At 39.2% G+C, this 27061-nt stretch overlaps 2 protein-coding genes and 1 long non-coding RNA gene across 5 annotated transcripts in view; 1 reads left to right on the top strand and 2 right to left on the bottom strand.

The window, feature by feature from the left end:
• Positions 1-11: 11 nt before the first annotated feature.
• Positions 12-7760, bottom strand: LOC103364127 (myosin-7-like). The gene is made up of 23 exons (XM_008291149.1): positions 7709-7760; positions 7433-7469; positions 6792-7000; positions 6564-6707; positions 6311-6467; positions 6180-6207; positions 5987-6095; positions 5737-5829; positions 5568-5631; positions 4960-5058; positions 4770-4873; positions 4548-4686; positions 3546-3664; positions 3300-3449; positions 3032-3202; positions 2630-2939; positions 2393-2472; positions 1860-2065; positions 1483-1606; positions 1209-1345; positions 608-863; positions 282-524; positions 12-203 (listed from the first exon to the last, which is right to left on the bottom strand). Exons 3-23 carry the CDS (start codon positions 6990-6992, stop codon positions 12-14), a joined length of 3126 nt encoding a protein of 1041 aa, XP_008289371.1. The 5' UTR covers positions 6993-7000; positions 7433-7469; positions 7709-7760.
• A 5158-nt stretch (positions 7761-12918) lies between these two features.
• The window catches only part of LOC103364123 (myosin-7), a 41653-nt gene continuing 27510 nt past the window's right edge, over positions 12919-27061 (bottom strand). For 2 of the 3 annotated variants that reach the window (XM_008291144.1, XM_008291143.1), the window contains exons 27-37: positions 15987-16183; positions 15722-15905; positions 15287-15452; positions 15073-15197; positions 14680-14988; positions 14388-14591; positions 13964-14260; positions 13752-13856; positions 13546-13641; positions 13319-13453; positions 12919-13042 (exon numbers count right to left, since the gene is read on the bottom strand). In XM_008291144.1, coding sequence (XP_008289366.1) covers positions 13025-13042; positions 13319-13453; positions 13546-13641; positions 13752-13856; positions 13964-14260; positions 14388-14591; positions 14680-14988; positions 15073-15197; positions 15287-15452; positions 15722-15905; positions 15987-16183 — 1836 coding nt within the window. In that variant the 3' untranslated portion in view covers positions 12919-13024. Of the gene's footprint in view, positions 13043-13318; positions 13454-13545; positions 13642-13751; positions 13857-13963; positions 14261-14387; positions 14592-14679; positions 14989-15072; positions 15198-15286; positions 15453-15721; positions 15906-15986; positions 16184-25563; positions 25691-26027; positions 26163-26481; positions 26578-26677; positions 26783-26923 lie in introns of those variants that run through there. The other variant, XM_008291141.1, reaches the window with a different exon arrangement.
• LOC103364120 (uncharacterized) lies at positions 23276-26128 on the top strand. The gene is made up of 3 exons (XR_520527.1): positions 23276-23381; positions 23833-23877; positions 25992-26128. It is a non-coding gene; the product is annotated as an uncharacterized LOC103364120 (long non-coding RNA).

The following is a 27061-nucleotide window of genomic DNA, read 5'->3' as shown; positions in this document are numbered from 1 at the left end:
NACAGTCATATTTATTGTATTCTTACATCATCCACTTGCTGCTCCAGTTTGACTTTGGCCTTGGTCAGAGTGTTGACTTTGTCCTCTTCACTCTGAAGGTCATCCAGCGTTTGCTGATGAGCCTCCTGTAAGGCTTTCTTCTCCTTGGTCAACTTAGCAATGATTTCATCTTGAGCAGCCATCTCCTCAGTCAAGTTCTTCACCTGTTGCAATTAAAATCATAGACATCAGTACAGCCTTAATAAACAGTGCCTATGAAGAAATGTTACATTTTATTGTACCTTGTTCTCCGTGGCATGCTTCTCTTTCTCCACTTTAGCTAGAGTTAACTCTAAGTCATCAATGTCTTTCTTCAGTTCAGAACACTCATCTTCCAGCTTCCTCTTCTTCGCCGTCAGTTCAGCATTCATCTCCTCCTCATCCTCCAGTCTTTCTGTCAGCTCTTTGATTTTTGCCTCCAACTGAATCTTGCTCTTAATCAGCCCCTCACATCTTTCTTCAGCATCGCCCAGATTATCTTGCTCCTGTGATTGGAAAGGCACAGCATTACACTTGGGCAGACTTGGTTTGATTTTGATATCTTTCATCGATGTGTTTGTAAACGTACAGTCTGAACTTGTAGCTGCAGGTCGTTCTTCTCTTGGAGAAGAGTGACCATTTTTTCCTCCAGTTCCTTCTTGCGGGCTTCTGATTTTGCAAAAGCCTCTTTGAGTTTGGTAAACTCTTCTTTCATGTTGGCCATCTCCTTCTCAGTCTCTGCTGACTTCAGGAGAGGTTTGATCTTGAAGTACAGCTTCATCCAGGGCCAATTCTTGACCCCCATGAATGCACGGATGTTCCACTGGATCACAAGTAGTGCATCCCTATGGACATGAATTAAAAAAGAAGATATTGTAATGTTACAGAAAATTACAGTCACAATTTTTCTGCATATCTGTCCTCGCTGCTCAGGGGATTTGTACCCATGGGATTTGTGCCCTTACCACTCAGATATTGGGTCGCCCCTTTAATGTCTTTTTAGGGCACGTTAATATCCAACAGGTTGCTGGAATAATGGGAGATATAAAAGACTGTCTAACATGTCACCTTCAGTGAGCTGCCTTTTTTATTCCATTTCTAATCCTCATGTTTCTAGCTTTGGAATCAATTGAAATTGCAGTATTTTTTTATTAATTTTATTTATTTATTTATTTATTTATTGCGCATACCTGCGCTCTACAATCTTCTGGAATTCAATTCTTGCCAGAACACCTCGAGATCTTGCTTGGATTCTGGTGATGATTAAAGCCAAACGATCATCTCTCATCTCCTCCAGCAAGCCAAGCAGCCCAGCTTTAAAGAAAACCTGATTTTGCAAACAGATGAGAGCAGGAGTTGGTAAACAAAGTATTATCCCACACATGTCTGTTGTTAAGAATTGCAGTCAATAGAAATAGTTTTATGGAGGAATATACAGCTCAGATTTTCTTCACCCATGCTTACCTTGGTGTGCCCCAGTTTATACTGGTTATGGTCAATATCCAAGGAGCCTAAAAGCTTCTCTGCAGCTTTTTTGTTATCGATGAACTGTCCCTCAGGTATAGCATTCGGGTTTAAAATGCGGTATCTTCAAGACAAGAAATAATTTTAGTTTTATTTTATGTTATGTAAAATGATAAAATACCAACTTATGCTCATCTAAGTAACTATACTGTAAAATACATGGTATTTATATAATACAACACCATTCAAAGACTAAATGAGGAAATATTTTTTGTTTGAATAATGTCCATTTTCATCAACAGATATTGGAGAAGAATGTAATTAATTTTATGCTTTTGTTTGTTTGTTTTTCAACAATTTGTAATTCTGACACAAACCTCTGTTTGAAGTCTCCATACAGGATCCTGTTGGGGAAGCCCTTTCTGCAGATCCTGATGCCTTCCAGCACACCGTTACAGCGCAGCTGGTGCATCACCAGAGGGTTCTCCATGGCCCCAGGAGTCTTGGTCTCGTTGGGGATGATGCAGCGCACAAAGTGAGGGTGAGTAGACCTCAAGTTGGTCATCAGTTTGTTCAGATTCTCCTGCAAGTTTAACACATGTAACTTATATAATTTTTTGCCATTGTGTTTGACATTGATTGAACACATTCTGTAATAAATTTACATGGATGCTTAATTTAATAGGTTACAAGAACTCATAGTGTCATAGTCTTGAGAAAGGTACACACTGATGTTGGTTAATATTTAGCCTAAAAACCTTTTGTCTTCATTAGCTTGGTCTGTCTTTTTTATCAGTGGTGTCTTCCAGTGGCCGTGTACCCCCACATATGTGCATAATTGCGCTCCTTGTAGCTTTGGCCCATCACATTTGTAAAAAAAAAAAAAAGATTCAACACATGAATATCTTACCCTGTGCAGAGCTGATACAGTTTGGAAGGATGAACCTTTCTTCTTGCTACCACCTTTTCCCTTTCCACCAGAATCCTGAGCTAAATAGGAATTAATAATATCACATCTTGTCAACGTAAGCAACACAGTGTCAGAGATCTATTAGGGCAGCAGATTTCAAAGATGTTTATCATGATATTGTTGGTACGGCAAGTTGTCATTGATTTGCGTGAATTTTACTGTTGAATGTCAACATACCTGATTCAGCTCCTGCATACCCAGCAAAAAGCAAACCTAAAAGCTTAAGGTTAGACTTCTGGTACAGTCCAACAACAGTCTCATTCAGAGGATCCTTGTTCTTCACCAGCCAGTTGTTGATGTTATAATCAACAGTTCCAGCGTAGTGAACCAGGGAGAAATGGGCCTCTGGTTTTCCTTTGACAACTCTGGGCTTCTGAAAGTTGTTGGATTTCCCCAGGTGGTTGTCATAGAGCTTAGCTTTGAAGGTGGCATCGCTGGCTTTGGGGAACATGCATTCCTCTTCAAGGATGGACATGATACCCATGGGCTGAAGAGAATATAATGAAGAAAGTAAAGACAAGCAAAAAAAAAAAAAAAACTCAATTTCAATTTTCAAGAAAAATATTCTCAAAAACTCACCTTTTCAATCAGGTCAATACAGGCCTGCAGATCCATACCAAAGTCAATGAACTCCCATTCAATGCCCTCTTTCTTGTACTCTTCCTGCTCCAGCACGAACATGTGATGGTTGAAAAACTGTTGCAGTTTCTCATTGGTGAAGTTGATGCACATCTGCTCAAAGGTGTTGAACTGTAAGAACATCAATAGCAAGCAGAAATTAATTCAGTGATGAAAATGTTGAGTAAAAAAAGTCATTGGTGTTTTTGGGAACTCCGTTTCAACTCACATCAAAGATCTCAAATCCTGCAATGTCCAACACACCAATGAAGTACTGGCGGGGCTGTTTGGTGTCCAGGGACTGGTTAATTCTCACCACCATCCACAGGAACATCTTCTCATACACTGACTTAGACAGTGCACCGATAGCATAGTACACCTAAAGGAGGAAATGATTAGACATTTTTTAAAACAACATTTTTTTAGATTTCTGTTTAGTCAAATTATCCTCAAAACATTCCATTCAACTGTTTACCTGCGCCACATTTTGTCCTTTGGTGACCCACTCATTTCCTACTTTAACTCTTGGGTGACAGAGACCTTTGATGAGGTCAGCAGAGTTCAGGCCCATCAGATACGCAACTTTGTCAGCATCTGAAAGAGGGAAGATGACGCATTATTCACATATACATGCAGTACATAAGACAGTGCATATGTTTATGACTCTCCAACCTCACATTTGGCATGCTCGCTCAGGTTCTCGTTATCTTATCATTATTTTTGGTGTGCTTGACACTTGAACTTTTTCAGTGGCACGAGGATACCAAAACTCTTGTGGATATGTAGATATAGATGCAAACTATGCATTTCTTTGACCTGAGTTATTTCTTCTTTTTGGAGAGGTCATTGTTCTGTGTATCATGCAGCAGTTGATTAATGCGGGTGAGCAATGTTTTTAATACAGTTAAATCTAGTGGCTCAGAGGGATTTTTTACATAACAAACTTGTTATATGCAGCTCTCAGAACTACAGGTTATTGGCAGAGGCTTTAATTGCCCTAAACATGTCTCTGTTGTTCATTTGCATTTGTTCATGTTTTTAGTCTAATTTCCTTCAAATGCAAAATAACTCAAAGATAAGAGCTGAAAAAAGATTAGCTCTTTGACGATATAATTTATTCATACAAAATAGAGTGATATGTGAAACAGATATTTAAAGGTATTATTTCATCAGTTTGTTACTGTTCTTGGAAGCTAGATCACTGTGTGTCCTACCTCAGGTTCAGCCTTTGCCATGCAAATTAAAAAAAAAAAAAAAAAAAAAAAAGTGATATGGGGACCTGACATGCCAACCACTGTATACTCAAATCCGACAATGCAAACTCTGCACTATCTGACATTTCCACTCCATGAAATTCCACATGCTTGCTTTTATTAATAATGCTGGATCTGAGCTGCATCAAATCACCTCTATTAGTACTACTAACTGTAACATAATAAATATAACATTACACTAATAAATGTAACAGCCTCTCTACCTTCAGTCCCATCAGCCTCTGCCTGCTCCTCTCGCTGCTTTTGCTTAAACTTCATGTTACCATAATGCATGATGGCACCAGTCAGCTTGTAAATACTGTTCTTCTCTTCTTGAGTGAAGCCCAACACATCAAAAGCATCCTGAACAAAATCAAAAAATATTATTGTGGTTAACCCTTGTTTTCCTCATTAGTATCCGTCTAAAACAGTTTGCTGTTGCTCACATCAGTGGCCCCCAGCTCTTCAGAATCGTTGATAGAGGCTACAGTTGTCTCTCCCTGGGAGATGAAGGCGTAGTCATAGGGGTTGTTGGTGATGAGCAGCATTTCTAAAATGACATTAAAAATATGAATTATACAGTGCATGGTGGCAGTACAGTAACAACCACATATGACATGTATGTTTCACACTCACCCAGGAGTTCAGGCTTTGCCTGAGACAAGATCTGGTAGAAAATGTGGTAGTCCCTTTCAGCTTTGAGCTGGTAGGTCACACGAGACTTTTCCAGAAGATCTGTTTGAGGTATAATATACAATATGTCATCTTATCCTATTTCTGTATAAAATAATGTAATATTGGCAAAGGTTTAGAGCTACTGGCACATTATCAAGCCATGATATGACAACACACACACACACACACACACACACACACACACATATGTGCGCGTGTTTCACTAACACACAAACAGGACATTTTGTAAAACATTAATAAATGGAAAATGGGAAAAAAAAATGTTAGCACTCTCATAACAAGAGGTTAGCAGATGTTGTTTTTAAATGTTGTTTGAAAATCTTGACTCTGTTTTACATGTTTCACACACTGGATTACTGGTTAAAGCATTCTGGCTTCACATTTTCCAAGGTGTGTTGTCATTGTGTCTCTAAGGCTTTCCTGGGTTCCTAAAGTCTGTGCTGTATGTTCGCCTTGTGACTGACAGAAGTCCTGTTTGGCGGCTCCAGCACCTACAGAGGATAAGTTGCTCAGAAAACCAACATATGGATTAATTTAGCTTTACTTACAAGTCTCAATGTCAGCAGAGGCCAGCTTTCCTCGGTTGTCAAAGTGAATTCTGATGAATTTACCCTAAGAGGAAAAATAGTGTACACTGATACTTCTAATAAGGAATGTATAACTCTCAGTCAATTAATGGTGATCAAATGGCCTCACTGCAGTCGCTCAGACACTCACAAATCTGGAGGAGTTGTCATTCCTGATGGTCTTGGCGTTACCAAAGGCCTCCAGAGCAGGGTTAGCCTGAATGATTTGATCCTCCAGGGTGCCCTGATGTTGTCAAGCAAAGACACAACTTCAAGTTCAGTATTAAGTACGTAAAATACCAACATTTATTTCAGCTTTTACAAGTCATTTGGAATTTGGTTAGATTTTCAAGTGAAAGTGTGATTGAGACATAGTCAGAGATCTGTTTTGTCATACAGACCTTCTTCTCAGCAGCTGCATCTTTCTTTCCAGTCGGGACAGCGGCGATGCTGGCAAAGTACTGAATGACACGCTTGGTGTTGACAGTCTTTCCAGCTCCGGATTCTCCACTGAGTAGAAGAGAGACAGAAAGCTTTATGTCAAGGCCTTTAACTCTAACCTGCTGAGAAGATTTTGTTGGCCGTGTGACTCACGTGATAAGGATAGACTGGTTTTCTCTGTCTGTCAGCAAGAGAAATTAAAAATATTAGTAGAGTAATAGAATCATGTTGGGATGTCAGGATGACTTATTTTTACATGATAAAGGCCAGAGTAGATTATGCACCTGCCAACATGTACTGGTAGGCATTGTCAGAGATGGAGAAGATGTGAGGAGGAGCTTCACTCCTTTTCTTTCCTCTATAGGCAACAACCACCTCTTGGTTGTAGACTGGCAGCCACTTGTAGGGGTTGACAGTCACACAGAACAGCCCTGAGTAGGTCTGCCATATAAAGAGAGGGATAGCAAATAGTTGTTATGGATGGTGAGATAGCATAGAGATGAAGAACACTGACTAATAACTGAACACGTGGCTCACATAGATCATCCATGCTGCATAACGCTCTTTGAGGTTAAACAGCACAGCGGGCTCATGGAGGAAGGTGAACATCGCCATGTCTTCAATTTTGTCAAACTTTGGCGGGTTCTGAGGGTGCACATCAACCTCCTTCACTGTCACAGTCTGCAAAAGAAAAAAATGCATCTCATGCAAAGGTCAAAACTTGTATTACCTCATATTTGAATTGAAATGATATGGAACACATACCTTTCCAAATTCAGTCTGGACAGTGGCTTTGTCACCATCACGAGTAGTGACAGTTGCTTTAACGTATTCAACCTCAGGGTCGGGAACAAAACACTCCTTCTTCATGTCAAATGGACGAGTCTGGGCCTCCAGACGCTCCTTGTCTGACTTTCTCAGATAAGGAGCAGCAGGCCCGAACTCTGCCATGACGGCATCCCCCATTTTTCAACCTTGAAAAAGTGAAAGCGTTGTGATTTTCTATGTGACCCATAATCACTCACCCAACACTCGTAAAAAACATAATTGCAAGTTTTGGTATCCCCATGTAACAATACAATACAATAATAACACCGTAAAACAATATTTCTCATAATTTTTTATATTATTTAACATATTAAACTGTGTCTTTGATCTTTCTTCTCTTAAAGCAATTGCAGAAATAAATATGGTTAATTTAGAGTTTTCGAGACATTCAGAGGTTCTTTATATGAGAAAACTGGACATCTCCAGTGTTTTGATAAGCAGTAACCCTAAAATAGCAGAATTAGAAGACACATACATTTGCTGCGCACATACACAAACATATAATCATGTTGATTGTTGCTGGACTGTGTAATAAAAGAATTACTGCATTGTCACATTAATGTAGCTGTGAGTTTTACCTGAGATGTTTGATTCCACAAGAAATAAGGATGTCTTCTGTTTATATTAAGTGGACAGAAACAAACCAAAGGTCATATTACATCCTTATTTGATCAAGAAAAGTCTGACACCTAAAAAGTGAGTCATCTCATCAAAATGAATCACTAACCTCTTACAAGTGTTGTTAGCAGCAGAAACTATACAGCCGAGAGTAATTGTAACATATTTAAAACTCTATAAAGTGGTCAATCACATAACACATAGAGGGTTGCCATTTCAATGGGTGTTTTTCTTACCTTTGACCGTCAACCTTATCAAGCGAAATGATGGATCCAGTGGCTGACACCACCCTGCCTCTCCTTTAATAAAGGTCGCAAGTCAACCAAATATGGGGATGAATATCAGAGAAATGGCATCCAGGTTGCCTATCACAAAACGCATGCTCCAAATTGGGTAGAGCCTAGTGCTGCTATTTGTTGCTCTCACCTTGTGAACAACAGACTAATACGCCAGAGTGGACATGACAAAGAAAGGGGAAGGCAGGAGGTGGGGAAGCAGGGACAGGCTACAGTCCATCAAGTAGTTCTCTGTCCCAGTAAGTTGTATGAGGTAGGTTTAGAATGATATTCAACTGTTGGAGTTAGTTGTAAAATCAGTTTGTCATTTATCAAAGTTTTTGTGTCTTGTGAATATACTGCATAGATGAGTGATTGACAAAACTTTATTACAGTGAAGACAGGAGAGCATAACTTTCCAACTACAACACTTGGTGACTGTTAATTATGTGCCAGCACAAAATATGACTCAATATACTGCATGCAACAATAATTAGCCACTTATTCCTCTTTTGTGGTATGGAACATCATATTAAGCAACACCGTGATTTGTTATTTGTAAAATAGATTCAATGATAGATAGAGTTTGCCTCTATACTCAAACTAAATAAAGCAGGCTAGCAAGCAACCAGGATTTATTGGACTGAGAACATCTCGATATCTGAAGTTCAACAATAGTTGTCAGTTGATAGGGTGTGAAATACATTTCAAGGGGGACAATAAAGAGCTGCAGCTGTTGTCTACAGAGGGGCAAGACAAGGCCAAGGTCACAGCTGTGAGATCCCTTTATTATCACTCACCACTGTTCACAGTTTGGTCCACACCCTTCGCCCAGCCCTGGTCCCTTGGCATCGTTTCTCTTTCTTTAACAGGAATAGACGTGTTCAGAGACCGTGTGAGCCAACCTAAGTTCATATTACATGAAAAAAGGTACATGAAGTGCAATACACTTTTACTTTTACTATTATACATTATAATAATAGTATATACTGTAGGAACTGTATTATTACTTTCTGCACCTGAAAAATAAATAGGTTTGAGTTAAAAGTCCATGCATTTATTACACACACCAAATTGTATCAGTGAGACAGTATTAGTATTCTTTCTAAGCAGTCTTTAGTAGGGAGTGTTAAACATTGTAGCTCAGGAGTTTATATACAATTATCAAATAATACATAAAACCACCAAAACCTAAAGGCAGAAAATAACCAAAGTAAAAAACTAAACCAAACAAAAAAGCTGAAGCTGTGACTCCTGTGCTGTGAAGAAATGTTCGCACTAAAGGACAACACAGTTTAGTGGTAACAACAGCCCTGATGTCATTTCTTTCAACTAGTGCTTTATAGTTTAGTAAGATATTTGCTTTGATGTATCACATTGCTCGTTAATATGACTCTTAGTTTATGTTGAGTTGGTTTTGTGAAGTGCACAACTGCACAACTTGCATGTTGTGTTTATGATGTCCTTGGATTTATATAGAAAATATACAATAAGCATAATTGCTGCATTTCAATTAGTAAACATACAGTATCTGTTAGGTATTTGATTAGGTTGCCAGTCTTCCTTTTAAGAGCTGATCATGTGATTGGTGAAACAGTACTTGGCCTTCTGTGTATATGGATATGCATAGATGGATCTAGATATGGTCTAATGTATTTGCATCATCACAGCATCAGTGTAATTGCCTCGTACTGAACTTGGAGAAAAAGATCACAGGGCATCTCAGCAGTCCAGAACAGGCACTACTATATACACTTTATCTTTGAAGTTTGAGAAAGAGAAATGGCTTTTTTTGTGAAGTCTGGATAATCATTTTAACAAAATGAACTGTATATTATATGATTTTGTTTCTCAATAACGAATTACTTATAAATTTAAAAAACACATACATTTTATATATTAATTAGTTCAGCATTGGAAAAGGGTGACAAAATGTATGATGTATAGATTCTAGGTTTTGCACATGAGGTTGCCTTCTCTTTTCTTTGAAGGAAGCCAGAAAGTAACACTGACAATCTATTTGATTCTTATGAATTTGATAATTAGTAAATAGTGTAACTACATTCTGTGCTGTAGAAATGATTTTTATTTCTAAAACTGACTTTTAGATTTCAGATTTTTGTTTTATTCACTTTTACATTGGATTATTGCCTCCCTTTGAGTCCTAAAAAATAAAAATGGGTTCCTGTGCATTGCTTTTTAGAAGAATATAACCCTACCATACATGCATAAAGTATGTTTATGCACTGAAACAAATCACTTTGTTGTGACCTATAGTTCAGGCCTCTGTGAAAACATTACATGCATTCAGTGCCCTTGGTCTGCTCCCATTGACATGACATTGTTTTCTTCTCTTTATCCTTGAGCACAAAGATAACTTGTGAAATTCCTGCTGGCTGCCTTTGGGGGCTTGGTGTTTCAGAGGATAGCTTGGGGACAGCTTGTGACGCAGGTAGTCAGGACAGGTTTTTGTTTTTTTCTTTGAGCAGCAGCAACAGGTGATAAGACCACGCAGAAGCCAGTGATATCCTATATGTGCTATATGTTAGTGAGTGTATCATTTATATACAAGAATATGCTAAATTCCCAAATTTTTAAAACTGTATTTGACAACTCAAGCATTGGCAAAATGATGGAGACATGAGGCTAACCAAGGAGGAGGAGGCACATCAATCTGAAACTGGCAAACGGGCTTTCTGAAACATATAAAAGGGTGATGTTTCCTGGCAAAGCATTTAAACCTGGTATAGTGAAACTTTCTGGCACAAATTAAGTGCAACCACTGCTGTCTTCTTCTCAGTCACACTTCATCCCATCAGGCCTTCTCCCTGGTTGTCTTTGTAGTAGAACTTTCATTTCCTTTACTTATCCCTCTGTCTATTCCTGGAGAGCACTCGTCTGTCCGTTTAAGGTCTCATTCCCAGCTGTTCTCAGTCTCTGAGACTTTTATGATCACATGAACGCACAAAGGAAGGTGTGAGGCACCTTGCCTCACTTAAGTTTGAAACTGGAGACAGCAAAACTATTGGTAGTATTTGTTCCCTGTTGTTGTGAAAGGTCACTTCTAAGTGGTGTTGAGTTCTGCTAGAGGCTTACGGAGTCCATTGTTCACTGCCCTTGTCCTCTCCTCACTCATTCAGACTATGGACCTCTGCATGGACTCAGATCCTGAGCACTACTTGTCTTTGACTTGAAGAAATATTAGAAAGGTACCGTTGACCATTTAAAGCCTTTATTATCTGCTATTTTGCATGCTGACCTTCTAATCTATAGCTAATTAGCTATACTGGAAAACAACTGTAATTCAGACACATTATGCTCTTGCTATCAATGTCCTGTTTTGATGAAATGGTGGTGCTTGAATTGACCAGGTCTCTCTCGGAGGATGCTGTCCATGAATCCACCAAAGACACCTTCGCCAAGTCTGCTTTTTTCTGTATTCCAAACGGCCCTCCCTCGTCTGCTGCTGAGAAGAGGATGCTTATTACTCGAGAAAGGCTGGCATCTACTGCTGGTATGAAGGTTAGTAGTTTAAACTTTTCTAGTTTTGATTTTTGGGGAATTTTATTTTGCAGTCTTACCAAAAAGGAAGAGAATAGTGTGAGTTGTCTTTGTATAAAAAGATGTACAGTATGGATGCATTTTCTATGCCTGAAATAATGGTGAAGACAAATCTTAAATGGGTAGATGGTTATTTCTTAGTTCCAAATTGCTCATGCTAGCTGTTCATATCATCATCTAATAATGCTACAAACTCAAAATGCGATATGCCCTGTGCAGTGGAGAATTTTCTCCTGACAGGCTTTTATGAACTGGTGATTTTCTATGCATTGAACTTAAAATTATGTGCATAATGTTAAAACATGTGCATTTTCTTGGTTAGTGGGCCCATGTCACTAAGCTGAACAATGAGAAAATAGATTTCTGTCTGCTATCAAGCAGCTTTTGCTGAGCTTAAATAAGCCATAGATTTTCGAGAGGGATTGAAACTGAAGCATTCTGCAACCCGTTCTCCTTATCACATTGTCACTTTTAAGGCTTCTTAAATTGTTAGGTGCTTCCTTTGTTACATTTTTACAGTCTAATTCAAATCCAGAGACACTGAAGAGCATTTCATAAATTTCTTCTCTTCAAAATGGCATGTTAAAAGAAAAAGTAAGTTGTAATACTTAAACTTCAAAGAAATGTGAAATCATAAACACCTGGTGTTACTAGTAATAAAGGGTTAGCTGTAGCACTCTACCAAGGATTTTTTTTTTCAAGCTGCCCTCCCAAACTAAAATAGGATGCGTTAGCGCCCCCTCCTGGTGACAGGATGTCTGAGTGGCTTTTACAACATGAGAGGTTTTGACAGTTAGCCAATAAAAATGGGATAGTTTTCACTCTTATGAGACATTTAGAAGCCACAAAACAGTTTGAAAGTTTAAAAAAACAAACAAAAAAAAACTTCTAGATAATTTAAGTAGCCTAAATGGCCATGGTATTACATTTTCTTCATGTAGATGATTTGATATAACGCAGCACTGTTTATAGTCCAAACATTTTGAGATGTTCAGTACCTTTTTGGAAATAAATAAAAATAAGTACATTAATTATTAAATGTACACATAAAGACCTAATGTTTAGTGTTATTAAAGTGATTTGTTTTTTTTGTTTGTTTTTTTTAATCTTCAGCAGAATTGATTCTTCAGCTAAATTATTTATTTTCTTTCAGAATTCAAATTCTCAGATTGTAAATGAAACCTTTACAGGTCTCACAGGGATTACTTTTTAGCTGACTACAATTTGTCCAGTGAAATAACTGTGAGTAAAACTGACTTTTTGTCTATAGTTACTACAAAGACATAATTACAGTTATGTTATGACTTAATTTTGCATATTAAAAAAAGACAGTGCTGTTAAGGAAAATAAATGTCTTATAATTTAATTCTTCAATAAGTATTAGATTTTAAATGATAATACTCATGTTTTGTTTTGTTTTTTTGTTTTTTTTATTGACGCTGTGCCTTTAATTTATTTATTATTTCATTGTTGTACAAGCATGACCTTTGTATTTCTCAATTTATTGCAAAAAACAGTTGGTTTATTTATTCTTTTTAAAAGTAAGTGTAGTTTAGTTCTCTGTCGTTATGAACCACTAAAGGTACTGGCAATGAAAAGTCAAGAAGCTGTTTCAGATGCACAATAAATTTATTCTACTGAACAAAAACACATGCTTAGGGAGACACCATTAGACAGCAATGAGGTGTCTCAGAAATTATCATGTTTGAGGGCGGTTCATTCATCAAGTCCTTTCTGAAACAAAAGAAAGAAAATACAAGATAAATAGTGAGCAATGTCTTTGATTTTAGAGATAGATTTTACTGTCCCTATATTTGAAATGTAGCAGTAACACAATGGTGAATTTGTCATTTTGTTGGCGTTGTTGGAGGGTTGGCAGTGATGCTTCAGTTTTTGACCAGTTTTTACACAGTACAGTAAGTCAGTTTTGTCTGGGTGATCTGTCAACATGGCTTCTAGGACGGTTGAATGTTCTAGACCAAAACATTGTTAAGATACATCCATACAAACCTTTGACCCCACATCACGGCTCTTGACACGCAGCTTGTTGACCTGCGACTCAGCGATGTCAGCTCTCTCTTCAGCTTCATCAAGCTCATGTTGAAGCTTACGGAACTTGGTGAGATTATTGTTGGCCTGTTCCTCCTGTTGAACAGAAACACCATAATGTCTGCCCAGATAGAATTTTGTTTCAGTGGTTGGATGTGAGGCTTTTATTGAAAATCGAAAGTACTTACAGCCTCCTCTGCAGACTTCTTGTAGGACTTGACCTTTAGCTGGAGCTTGTCCACCAGATCTTGCAGACGTGCCAGATTTTTACGGTCCTCTTCGGTCTACATAGAAAAACAAGAAAATTAAATAAAAATGTAAACATGTTTTTTTTTATTCTAGGTGTCATTATTTTTAACAGAATAAAGAGATTTTGGTCCAGATCAAATATTACCTGATAAGTGAGCTCCTTAATACGTCTTTCATACTTTCTTATTCCCTTTGTAGCATCACTGGCTTTTTTCTGTTCACTATCCACTTCATTTTCAAGTTCTCTGACCTGTAAGATGTCACAACAAAAGTTGGCCAGCACCTCTCAACAAGGAGCAGATTATTATTGTACATATTTGTATAATGCCAGGTGTCAAACTGTCCGCCTATACTCACCCTGGTCTCAAGCTTCTGCACCTGCTTCTTTCCTCCCTTCATGGCGATCTGTTCAGCTTCATCCAGACGGTGCTGCAGGTCTTTGATGGTTTGCTCCATGTTCTTCTTCATACGCTCCAGGTGAGCGCTGGTGTCCTGTTCTTTCTTCAGCTCCTCTGCCATCATGGCAGCATCAGTAATGGCCTTCTTGGCCTTCTCTTCAGCATTTCTGCACTCCTGCACTGCCTCCTCCACTTCAGTTTGAAGCTGGGAAGCGTCATTCTCGAGTTTCTTCTTCTGATTTATCAGCCCAGTGTTCTGCAAATTTTTGAGATGTGTGATTGTGTGTCACTGCACTTGAGAAATAGTAATACTTTTGAGATCTTTATATTCAAGAACATAAGTTTACCATCTGTGGCAGTTGTAGTAAATGATTTGGTCTCACCTGTGAGTGCAGTAGCTGCACCCTCTCACTGACATCCAGCAGCTCTTGTTCAGCAAGTTTGCGACCTCTCTCAGTTTGCTCCAGAGCAGATCTCAGTTCCTCCAGTTCAGCCTGAAGCAGGTTGTTGCGTCTCTCAACAATGGCGATGTTTTCCTTCATATCATCGTTGGCTCGCATAGAGTCGTCAAGTTGAAGTTGAGTATCCTTGAAGATGAAAACCCAAAAGATTTTGTTTTGGGTTATTCATGAAAGGATTACAATAATTATTACCTTTTTCGGAGTTCTTCCAGACCTTCAGATGTGAGTGAACAGATTTAAGTTGTTTCTGGGCCTCAGCCGCCTGTCTGTTGGCCTGGCTCAGCTGGATCTCCATCTCATTGAGGTCTCCTTCCATCTTCTTCTTCAAACGCAGAGCCTCATTCCTGCTGCGACATTCAGCTTCAAGAGAGCTCTGCAGGGTGTCAACGGTTCTCTGCAGGTTCCTCTTGCTCTGCTCCATCTCCTCATCTTTCTCAGCCAGTTTGCGCTCAATGTCAGCTTTAATTTGATTGAACTCAAGCTGGGCTCTGAGAATCTTACCCTCTTCGTGCTCCAGGGAGGCCTGGCGAACAGGAGGGTACAGAATTATACATAATCGCGGACAATTTTACTTTAAAATCTGTTATTCATCAACAAGGATCTGTACCTCAGCTTCTTCAAGAGCAGACTGGATCTCACTCTTCTCCTGTTCCAGTTGTTTTCGCAGTTTCTCCAGTTCATGAATATTCTTTCCACCCTCACCAAGTTGCTCAGTAAGGTCAGAAATCTCCTCTGTGAGACATTTTGCAAGGCGATTAAGATTGATTCACAAAAGCACTTCTCTGGAAACCTGTGCAGAAACCCTAGTAGTTAGATCTTACCCTGTAAGTTCTTGTTCTCTCGCTTCAAGGTCTCCAGATGATCCAGAGACTCTTCATAGGAGTTCTTCAGTTTGAACAGCTCAGTGCTCAGAGCCCTGGCCTCTTTCTGGGAGCTCTCCAGCTCACATTGAGATTCCTCATACTTCTGCTTCCACTCAGACAGAACCTGCAGTGGAAGGAAAGGCCAACAATTAGTGTATATGTGCCAGATGGCTGGAGAAAGGACTACTGTCTTGGAGAGTTTTAACAATTTCTCCTAATACTGAAAGCTGTGGTCAAATGTAGTACACAAAGTTCACACTAACTCTAAACATTGTTTTCCCCATACATGTTAGATATACTTATTTGAACTAAAGGATGAAAGGTTCAGATGATACACTGCCAATTGATGTTTGTTGGACTTATGTTGATCACAAAGACTTCATTGCAGTTCACCTTGTCAAAGTTTCTTTGCTTCTTGTCCAGAGCAGCAGCAGCAGCATTTGACCTCTCTACATCCACCATGAGATCTTCAATCTCATTCTGCAGTCGGTGTTTGGTCTTCTCCAGAGAGGAGCATTTAGCATTCACTGCCTCAACAGCCTCCTCAGCCTCCTGCAGACGCTGAGCCAGCTTTTTTCTGTATTATGAAGAAATGTATTGAGGGTGAGTTGCTTTTAAATTTTGTTGAATTGTTCAAGTCAAAATGTATTTGACTCACTTGGCGTCTTCCAGTTCCTCAGTCCTCTGGATGGCATCAGTTTCATACTTAGTTCTCCACTGAGCCACCTCAGAGTTGGCCTTGGACATGCAACGCTGTAGTTCAGCCTTGGCCTCCTGCTCCTCCTCAAACTGCTCCCTGAGCAGGTCACAGTCGTGACGAGAAGACTGCACTGCATGGGCTAATGCATTCTTGGCCTGAAATGAAGAATGTCTTAAAGCTTTGCATTTACCAACATTTAATAAGTTCTTAATGAGATCTCACTGCCATTTGTTTGCTACCTTGACTTCCTCCTCCAGTTGTCTTTTAAGGTCCTCAATTTGCTGGGTGTAGGACTGTTTTCCTCTGGTGAGTTGAGACACCAGGGAATCCTTTTCCTCAAGCTGCCTTGTTAGTTCCCCTAATTTGAACAGAAGATTTAAAGTACTGCTTCATATTAGCACAAATAGAAATATGCTGTTGAAATTCATACCATTCTCAGTTTGAAGCTTTGCTTTCTGCATGGTGAAGTCATTGATGGATCGCTGTCCCTCTTCAGACTTTGTTTTATATTCATTCATCTGGTCTTCCAGAGACCTGCACATTTTCTCCAAATTGTTCTGAAAGAAAAAAATACAGTAAGATCGACTCACACAGTAAAACAAGAAAGTAAATTGTTCATCAGCCAATAAGAAGAAAAACATCATTCAGAAAGGTGATTTACCTTGGACTTGACAATCTGTTCCATATTGGAGACAACATCATCCAGTTCCAGTCTGAGCTCACTCTTCTCCTTCTCCAGCTTCTGCTTGACTCTCTGCAGGTTGTCAATCTGCTCTCCCAGGTCAGCAACACTGTCGGCCTGTTTCTTCCTGAGTGTGGCAGCGGTGGCTTCATGCTGCAGAGTGGCCTCTTCGAGGTCTCTGCGGAGTTTCTGGAACTCAGCCTCCCTCTTCTTGTTCATCTCTATCTGGGCAGCTGTTGCTCCTCCAGCCTCCTCCAGCCTCTCACTGATCTCCTCCAGCTCTCTGGCCAAGTCTGCTCTCTGCTTCTCCACCTTGGCTCGAGCAGCTCGCTCTGCTTCCAGCTCTTCCTCCAGTTCCTCAATGCGGGCCTAGAACAAAATCAAAGAAAAAAAGCTTGATTAAATTCTATTGCTGTAAATTGTGGTCTTAGAATGTATTTTTCACTGCTGAGTTTGTCCTGTTTGAATGGTTACCTGCAGCTCCTTCAATTTTTTCTGAAGCTGGGCACACATGGCTTGTTCATCTTCTATTTTGCCATTAAGTTGACTGATTTCAAAGTCTTTCCTGTAAATAAAAAANGTTTTTGGGGTCCATGTGGAGTCCTTGAGCCATGGTTCTATTGTTTTACACTGGTGAATAGCTGTTAGCCAGGCCAAGCCACCGCCGTGGGAGATATCGGACATCCCCGATGAGTTGGAGGAAGAGGGAATACAGGGCAGGAGTGAAGCGTCGGGAGGAGAAGAGATGCTACAAGCCGTCCGTCCATCATCATGGGATACGTGAAGTCTCTCCCTAACGGCCTGGAGGAGCTAACGGCTAACAGCTAACAGCTAACAGCGCTGACCCGGCTGCAGTGGGAGTATCGGGAGCGCAGCCTCATGTCGTTCACGGAGTCATGGCTGAACGAACTCCCTCCGGACTCGCTCACAACTTTGGACGGACTTCACCTGATCAGAGCGGACCGGAGCTTGAGGGAGAGTGGTCAGAAGAAATGCTGGGGACTCGCCATGTATGTGAATAAGAGATGGTGTAATGCTAGCTGCACGTTAGCGTTAAAGAGCAACGCTGCACGAAGGATGTTGAACTGCTGGCGGTTGGTTTGTGGCCATTTTAGCTGCTGAGGGAGTTTTCGCACGTCCTGGCGATTACAGTTTACCTTAGTTCTGTAGTTTACCTTAGTAGTCGCGAGAAATTGACGTCATATTAAGCCCGACCCTGTGCAGGGACAGGAGAGGAACGACGGAACTGAAATGACGGAGTAGTTTGACAGAAAGGAGGTTAAAATGTAGGGAACTGTTGTCTTTACAAGTAAACAGTATTCAGCAGTAAGTATAGTATTTAAATAAATGCACTTATTTCATTTTCACCTCTGTGGGAGTGTATTGTAAGCTATTTTTGTCTTAAAATGCCATGCCAGTTGCTAGCTAAAAGCTTTGGTTATGGAAAAGAAAAAACAGCCATTAAAAAAACACATTTACAACCACCTGCTTGTAATTCACCCAAATATAGTCTAGTGTACATTTTAATATTGGCTGTAAAGTCCAGACACAAGATATGTGAGCCGGCTAATTGAAAGTGTTCAGTCCCTTTTTGTGCCATTTACATAAAAAGCTTTTGTTCTTTCTAAAAGTTAACTATCCAGAAATGTTGAATTATCTTAGATTAAAAAGTATTAAGTCATTGTGGTACCAATGTGTTTTCAGAATTCTCAAATACACATTTGTCCAGATCAAAAAAAATATACAATTTGCAAAATAATTCTTAAGAAGGGGTTTTAAAATGTTTCTTCAGTTGTGCTTCTTTTTGTGTACCCAAACAAAATGGCGGCCCACCTGTTACCTTGATTGTCACAATTAAGAAAATGTTACTTGAAACTATATTTTTGTGCAGTGGACTATGTGCTTTTTCATCTAGATGGTAGGAGCTGTATTAAAGGATTCTAAAAAAAAAAAGTACCTTCAGGACAATGATGTGCATTTTTCACATACTTTCTGGGGTTTTCAAACATAGCAGGGAGTTTTCTTTTCTCTGTGACATGAATGTGCTAATACACAAGAGTACAAACTGGGCCCGTCTTTTTCCTGCCCTGTCCCTCAGCCTGCAGTATGGTGCTGACCCCTTTGTATGTAGTTTCTATTTATTCCCATTAAGACACTGAGAAATGAAAGAAAAAAGTACCACTGCTCTATAAAATCAAGGATTTTCCTCTCCACTACTAATGTATAATCAACTTAACGATTTACTTGAGTCTATGTGTATGAGTGACTGTTCTTGAGAGAAGACAAAGACTGAGAAATTGTGGTTAATCTATATAATCTTACATATCAAATATTTCTATATGCTTTTAACATGTGGTACTGTAATTTTTAAAATGGATTTTTATTGTTGAGCTGTGCACAACGCATGGATACAATTAAAGTAAGGTGTTTGGTTAACAGTGGTGCATATCAGCATATAGCATATCTAGAGACTAAGTAAAAGACGACAGCATAATTTTGCAAAGAAAGTCATCAAATTAGTGAGTATGTAGCCCAACCACACATACTTAAAGTGGGCTGGTGAAATTTCAGGATTGTGATGTCCCCTTGCTCCTGCCCTTGTTCTTGCCTTCTGGCACAGTGTTGTATCCTCGGACACAAAGATAACCTGTGAAATTCCCGCTGGCTGCCTTCATGGTACTGATCATTTAGCGGGTAGGGGGCAGGTTCTGACGCACAACGGAGGAACAAAGCATGTCTGTGTGCAGAGAAACAGCAGCAGGTGATTGTTCAGCAATAAACAGACATTCATTTACTGTACAGCTATTTGAAACATGGGACAACAATTAAGTCTACTTGATTTATAGTGGACTAATGAAAGAAAAGACTCATGAGCATGAACGTCATTTCCTGTGAATTCTATATTAACCTTATTCAGATGTGCTTCAGAGGTAAAATAACTTCCATCGCACAACAATTCAAGACTTTATCAGTATTTTTATTGTAGCTTTTAGTCCAGCTTTTATTTGTAAAAACAACAACAACTTGCTCCAATAACATGCTGTGACACAGTTGAAACATCAGTGCTTATTCACGTTTGTGGTGTGCATAGACCTAATCGATATCCTTCATTGTGGATTCCACCCACCTTTTCAAAATAGTAGTTTAGTTTTTCCAAGAGGTGATTTGGCAACATCCTTTTTTCTTTCTTTTTTTGAGGGGGGAGGAATAAGGGGATAGAATGTGCTAAAATATGATTTCTTTTGCAGCACCTGGGAAAGAAGAGAGAACAAGACAAGAAGACAGGTCAGCGCAATGGTCAGGAACCTTTCCCATGTTTCTTACAGAGAGCAGCACTTGAAGTATGATCATCTTGACTTTGTAAGTATACGTTCATGATATTTCACCCACTCAGTAACAGAAGACATCTCACACTATATGTCTGAACCAGGCCAGCTGGATATGAGGCATGTCGGTTCTGCACTTCACAACTCATACTTGGAGAGGGAATGAAAGTGACATCCCCAAAACATGCTTCCAATCTCATAACAAGTGAATGTCCTTCATGATTGTGCACACTTATTATGAACACAAAAGTGGCAGTGACATATACAGCACAGTTCTGTGTTTTGTCCGTTTTAATAGTGACAAGCAAAGTAAACTCTATAATTTAACATTGCTCTGTCTGTCATCAATGGATGTTTGGATGAGTGAACTTCTCAATGACAGGACCAATGTGTCTCTTCAGTGTGTCAGAGGAGGACAAGGTTAGTGGAGCTCCATTTAGGATTGTTCAACAGTATAGTGTTTCACCTAGGATTATACTGCTGGACAAGGTTGGGACAGTGTTTGCAAGCCTTTGCTAGCACTCTGAGTAAACAGAGCAGGGCTCCATATGTGACCTTTTTTTGAGAGTGTGCGAGTTAAATTTCAAGTGGTCGCATTCGTGCGAGTGAACAGTGATCATTTAGGTGTTTTGTTGTTGCTTTAACCAGCACAGGCAGCCACTGCATTAACCCTAGTGGTGGAAAGTATAACTTGTATTTATCCGTCAGTCTGTTCCTGCCTGATGCGTAAAACGAGCTGTTGAGCTGATGTGCTGTCTTCAACCAAAAGAGTTAGAGGTCCGACTCAGACACACCTAGTGATTGGAGTGCAGGTGCAGGCAGGAAGATACTGAGCCGGTGAGCTCGTTAATTACAATTGCTAACGCAGTGGTAGGGCTGCAAAATTAATCAGACTTTATAAAAACACTTTATTTCACTTTTTTCAAACTAACTTTTGCTCAGACAACTGTCTAGCAGCATCTATCACAGCTTGCAATGTGAGGTGTGTTTAAGGAACATCGGTAAATGTGGTGTGTGTCGATAAGCACCTCTGACCAGGTGAGGGGTGTGACTAACTGACAATGTTGGTCACACCAGTGCAACCAGTGAAAAAGTTAGTCTGGAGCCCTGCAGAGGTCAGGCTAATGAACAGCACTTTATATTCTTAGACTTAATTATATCTTGTAGAAAATGACCAAACAAGAAAACGTCACAATTAATCAGAAATTGTTTAACTGATGATAGGCACTGCATAGCAATATTTTCATTGTATATTGTTACATATTTAACAAAATCAACATATATTTTTTTAAAAAAGCAACAACAACAACATTTGACTGTGTATAGTGTATAGTATTCTTTTCTTTATAGCATTTTTATGGCAACTTGAAGTGTCTCAGTAAGGTGTTGAGTCACTATGTGCTGCCAAAACAGCTTCAATGCATCCTGGCATTGATTCTCCAAGGCTCTGACGCTCTACTGGAGGAATGAACAAAGTTTTTTCAAGATTTTCCTTCATCTGGTGTTTTGATAATGGTGGTGGAGAGTGCTGCTGTGACTAATCAGTTCAAAATTTTCTGTAACTACTCAAATGGATCCAAACTGGTGACTATGAAAGCCATAACACATAATTCTCATTCCCTGCAAGATGATGTTTGTGATCTTTGGGACAAGGTGGTGGTGTGCCAGGATACAGCTGCCACTCCAGATCAGCTGATCTTAGCAGGCATGCAGTTTCATTCTACTATTGAGTATAAAGTTGTGATGACCAAAAAAAAGTTGACTTGACGGGACATCTTATCATTTTGTTCTCATCAAACCATTCAGTGACCCCTCATGCCCTATTTAGTTGTCAACCTGACAGAGACCTCTACCATCAGGGTGAAAATGTTTTATCACAGGATAAAGGTGATCACTCTGAACAACTTTGTATTGACTTGAAATTAACCTTCTTGCTGAGGAACAAGTGGAGCTAAACCCTGGAAGCAAAATGTGTCCATAAGGCACAGAGATGCATATACCAATGAACAAAAAAACACAAGATTATAGTTTGAGATGGTGCTGTTATAATGTACTGCACAGCTGTTTTTCCTACACTAGTTTATTGCAAAGGATTTCCTGTAGAAAATCAAGGTGTCCTACATAAATGTTTAAGATTTAAAATGGTAAAGCGAGGTTATGCCCTGCACCACCCTGCCCTTTGTTATTTAGGTCCTTAAAGTCCATCTGTTGTTGCATCTGTTGTTGTGATTTATAGGCAGCTTACTGCCCTATGGTCTCCATTTGATGAAATTACAATGCACTTCCTCTGACAGCAACACCTGCTGAACCACAGACAAGTTCTGCAGCTTGTTGTTTGGACAGGTTTACACACATTTTCATGATTCCAGCTGCCATCAGGAACACAAACAAAACGATGGATTTACTCAGATTTACTGCACACGATTTGTTAAAACCAAACATGTTATTTCCATATAACTGAATTGGCAGCAATAAAGTCGAGGCCTCAAACAATATGACAGAACCAGGAAGTTGAACCTCAGGCCTAGTTTTGAACAGACATGTTGGTTAAAGATGGAAAATGCAGATCTACCCTAAAATAGATAAACAAAATGGTTATTCTGCATCATTTTGCTTTAAATATAGATTTTAAATGTCAGGTTTGTAATCAGGTTGGAACGATAATCCAACCAAATGTCCTCACTTCTAGCAAATATTTTCAGCCAGTAACCACTGAACTGGAACTGACTGATTATTTGTAACTTGATGACATCCCATAAAGAGATTCCAAAAGATGTTCACACCAGGCAGGTCCTAAGACACCAGAGCCTTATCAGTGAATGTTGCTCTGCTTAGACAACAACAGGACGTTCTTTTGATTGTCCATATATGTAGCCATGTATGATGTTGACAGCATGTTAGCCTTTGTAGCAGACTTTGAGCTCCTTTACTTAGCTCTAATCTATTCCAGGCGTTAGTTCAGCACTCAGTTCTCCGTCATAGGTCCCATTCCCAGCTGTCCACAGTCCTTGTATCTCTGACTTCTGCAATCACATGCACACGCAAGGGAAGGTGTGAGACACCTTGTCTCTCTTAAGTTTGAAATCTGATCCAACTGTGCTTTCAGATGAAGTTGCTATTGTTAGAATGCTTGATATTTACTGAAGGTCACTTGAGGAGGTGTTGAGTATTGGTCCCTGCCTCCGTATGTCCTTCTCTTGTCTTGCCCTTTCTCCTTGCCTTCATTCAGACAATGAAGTAGGTAGTGGCTGGTGCATTTGCACTGAGATCTAGAAGACATTTTCTATAGATTGAAAGACTGATTAAACTCAACATTACATGAAGACATGAGAAATGGGGCAAAAGGTAGGGTTGAATTACACAATTTCCTAATGAATTCAGCAAAATAATGTTTTTTTTTTTTTTCATAATTTGAAATGCTTTATTTGACATATAATCTGCAATTTTGCACATTAAATGGGTATTTTAAATTGTTTCATTCAATCGTTTTGTAATAGGTGCAGTTTTATTGATGTTGTTTGTAATGTTAATTGAGCTGTTACTTCTTAAACATTAACGAGTGAATATATAGATGAAAGGCTTTCTGCTTCAAAGTGACAACAGATTCAAAGTAAAGGATGTCTGCTGTAATATATTTCAATGATGTGCTTTACATAGAAACCTTTAATCTGCAGTAATATTGCATGTTTGAATTACTCCTATTTGAAATACGGCAGATGTGTCTTTTCAGCCAGTTTTCTTACCCTTTTATGTTTTTCTCTTTTGAAAAAAATCTTTTGTTGTGGAACAATACAAGTCAGAAGAATGAGGCATCTTCTGCAAGAGCATCTCCTCATAGCAGGTAAGCTTATTAGTGAATTGCTGGCAAGATGTTCATAATACGCCAAACAAATCAGATAATTATCTATGACATATGAGTTCTGTGTACATAAAATGTAATGATTATATAGTAATGTGTGTGCTATGGTGAGGAAGTAGAGCGCGTTTGCTGTCTGTGTCCATCAGTCAGTTTGATTTAATGTATTATGACCTAATTTAAATCTGTCTGTGTAACTCGTCTCACTGGGACAAGTTATTTTCTTCATGGTGTTTTGTGTCCATAAAATTAAAGCTAATTAAGTGGAAAAACCTAGCCAATGCCCTGCATATATTGAAAAAATGCTCTTGAAAGACAGCTCAAATGTATTAGAACTCTAGCCATTTTTTTGGCCACACCCAACTCCCACAACACCCATAGAGCTGTTGAACATGAAACTGTTCAGCCTTTCTAAAGCTATATTGATTGAATCCTACAGCTGGTAACATATGACCAGGTCATAATGCACACTGTGTACTGTAAGTCTAGATCTGCCTGTGAGAGTCCCGTAGCATGTCACTGTGTGTACTCCAATGTAAGGCTGCATGATATTTAAAAACAAAAAAGATATTGCAATATTGCGTTATAGTTATTCTGTGCTATGTATTGCAATATTAAAACATACAGGAATTCAGCAAATACAGAAAGACTTAAGAAATGTAATTTGTTGTAGCCTTGTGGAGGTGATTTAAATGGTCCAACAAATTAGGCGTGTAGCCTCATGTAGTGGCAACAACTGCAAGACACTAGGGACTCGTTTTCTTTTTGCAACCAAATCCTCCTTTTCAACAAACTCTGTCTGGAGTATTCAAACTCTTAAATCAGAGTAAATGGTTTTATCTCAGACAGACTTATCTTTTTAGATAAGTTAGAAAATGAGAACAAAGCAAAAAAAGTTCTGGCAAGATGTGTTTGCATTACTCCACATCACAATTTTCACAGTGTGTCTGTTGCATATGTGCTCAATACTAAAGTCTACTCCATATATTGATTTTTATTTGTGATGTCTGTATACAGTGGCATTTTTATGTTTTATTCATAGTTTTATTTATAGTCACTCTTCCATACACGTGTCCGGGCTGATCCAGTATTCAGCAGCTAAGTGATCAATTCATTAATGACTTTGCTACACTGCTCACCCATCTGTCCACTCTATCACCAAATATTATGCTGCTTGGAGACTTCAATATTCATATGGATAACATCAACCACCCCCTCACCAGAGACTTTGCATCATGCCTGGACAGTTCTGGATTCTCTCAGCAAATCACCTCTCCTAGACACTCAAAAGGACTCACTCTGTCCAACCTTTCTGTTGACGAACTCCCAATAACTGATTGTTCTCTCATCTCTTTCACTGTTATTCTTACTCTCTCCATCTCTAAGCGTCCACGTCACATTTCTTTCTGTAACATAAAGCACATTGATATTAAGTCTCCTCCAGTATCGACACCTTTCTCACATCATCTTTTTACCCCTGATGACCTGGTTTCTCACTCCAACATCGGACTCAACAACATCCATGATGTTTTATCTTGGTTTAACTGTCTTATTTTAACTCAGTGTTCGGTGACCTTGAGTTCTGTGAAAGGCGCCTTTAAATAACATTTATTATTATTACTATTATATGTACTAATATGTGGTGAAGCTAGACAAACAGTCAAGGCAAAGTTCGAGATGCAGATTCATTTTATTCTACTGAACAACCAGCATGCTTAGGGAGACACCATTATTAGGACATCGGGTGCCTCAGAGAAAACAGTCCGTTCAGTGGGCTTCACTCACCGTCGAGCCCTTTCTGAAATAAGAGAGAAACAGTAAAAAGTGAAACATTTATTTAAACATTATTCAAAATATATACTGTATTTGAATGCATTGCACTTTGTAAAGCAATTGAGCATTCGAAATCTTTAAGTTTATAATTAAGAGTTTCATAGACACTGGTTATTGTTTCATTAGTGGCATCAGGGGATACTGGTAATGATACACTCATAAACAGGACTGTAGTCTTTTTATTCAAATTCATATATATGTTTATTATTATATATATTTCATTCATAATATGCCATTGACAGAGTATTTATGTGTACCAAAAACAGAAAAGGACAACAACAAAAAAAAAGCCATTGACTGACCTTTGACCCCACATCACGGCTCTTGACACGCAGCTTGTTGACCTGAGACTCAGCGATGTCAGCTCTCTCTTCAGCTTCATCAAGCTCATGTTGAAGCTTACGGAACTTGGTAAGATTGCTGTTGGCTTGTTCCTCCTGTACAAGAGAAACACGATATCCTCATCAGTGTCTGGTATGTTTTTTGTAATTATAATGTGGTTCTAGGCTCCCTCCCCCCCACGACCTCAGTGAGGATTAAGTGGTGTGTAGATAATGGATGGATGGATGGATGCAGCTCATTTACTGAAACGTGGCATATTTTTAATGATGGAGTGCCAAAGTTAGGTTAGTGTGCTCCAAATTGTGCTCACAGTCAATCCTGGCTATTGTATTGAATAAGTACAAGCGCTGTGTGCTTCAGCAAGTGTGATATTGTTTTCTATATTAGTTTCTCTCAAATATTAGGAGTACTTACAGCTTCCTCTGCAGTTTTCTTGTAGGATTTAACCTTGAGCTGCAACTTGTCTACCAAATCTTGCAGACGACTAAGATTCTTACGATCCTCTTCTGTCTGTAAACAAACAAACAAACTAACTGTAAATTCTGTAATTGATCAGATTCAACATAGTTTATACGATGCACCACCATTTTCCAGATGGACTGAAGCTTACCTGATAGGTCAACTCTTTGATTCGTCTCTCATATTTTCGTATTCCCTTGACAGAATCGCTGGACTTTCTTTGTTCAGCTTCTACTTCACTTTCCAGCTCTCTGATCTGTAGATGGAATGATATGCTGATTAAGTTCTGTATATTCACAATTTTTTTGTATATTGTCTTTGTATGATGATTGTTGCATGAGTGATGTCTAAGAATCTTGCTTGTTAGTTTGACTTCTCTGAAATTACTGAAACTCACCCTGGCCTCCAGCTTCTGCACCTGCTTCTTTCCTCCCTTCATGGCGATCTGTTCAGCTTCATCCAGACGGTGCTGCAGGTCTTTGATGGTTTGCTCCATGTTCTTCTTCATACGCTCCAGGTGAGCGCTGGTGTCCTG

The sequence above is a fragment of the Stegastes partitus genome, unplaced genomic scaffold, assembly GCF_000690725.1.
Source record: "Stegastes partitus isolate 25-593 unplaced genomic scaffold, Stegastes_partitus-1.0.2 Scaffold720, whole genome shotgun sequence".
Classification (NCBI taxonomy): Eukaryota; Metazoa; Chordata; class Actinopteri; family Pomacentridae; genus Stegastes; species Stegastes partitus.
This window is presented reverse-complemented; position numbering and strand designations above follow the sequence as displayed.

Bases quoted from the DNA above. Each gene is read 5' to 3' on its own strand.
- LOC103364127 (XM_008291149.1), bottom strand. From the start codon at position 6,992: ATGGGGGATGCCGTCATGGCAGAGTTCGGGCCTGCTGCTCCTTATCTG. The intron at 4,687-4,769 runs GTGAGCAACAGC...GATTTTGTTCAG, and splicing joins AAGAGCTGGGGGCCACTGAT to GATGCTTTTGATGTGTTGGG. The intron at 2,473-2,629 runs GTATGTTGACAT...ATTCCTATTTAG, and splicing joins GTATGCAGGAGCTGAATCAG to CTCAGGATTCTGGTGGAAAG.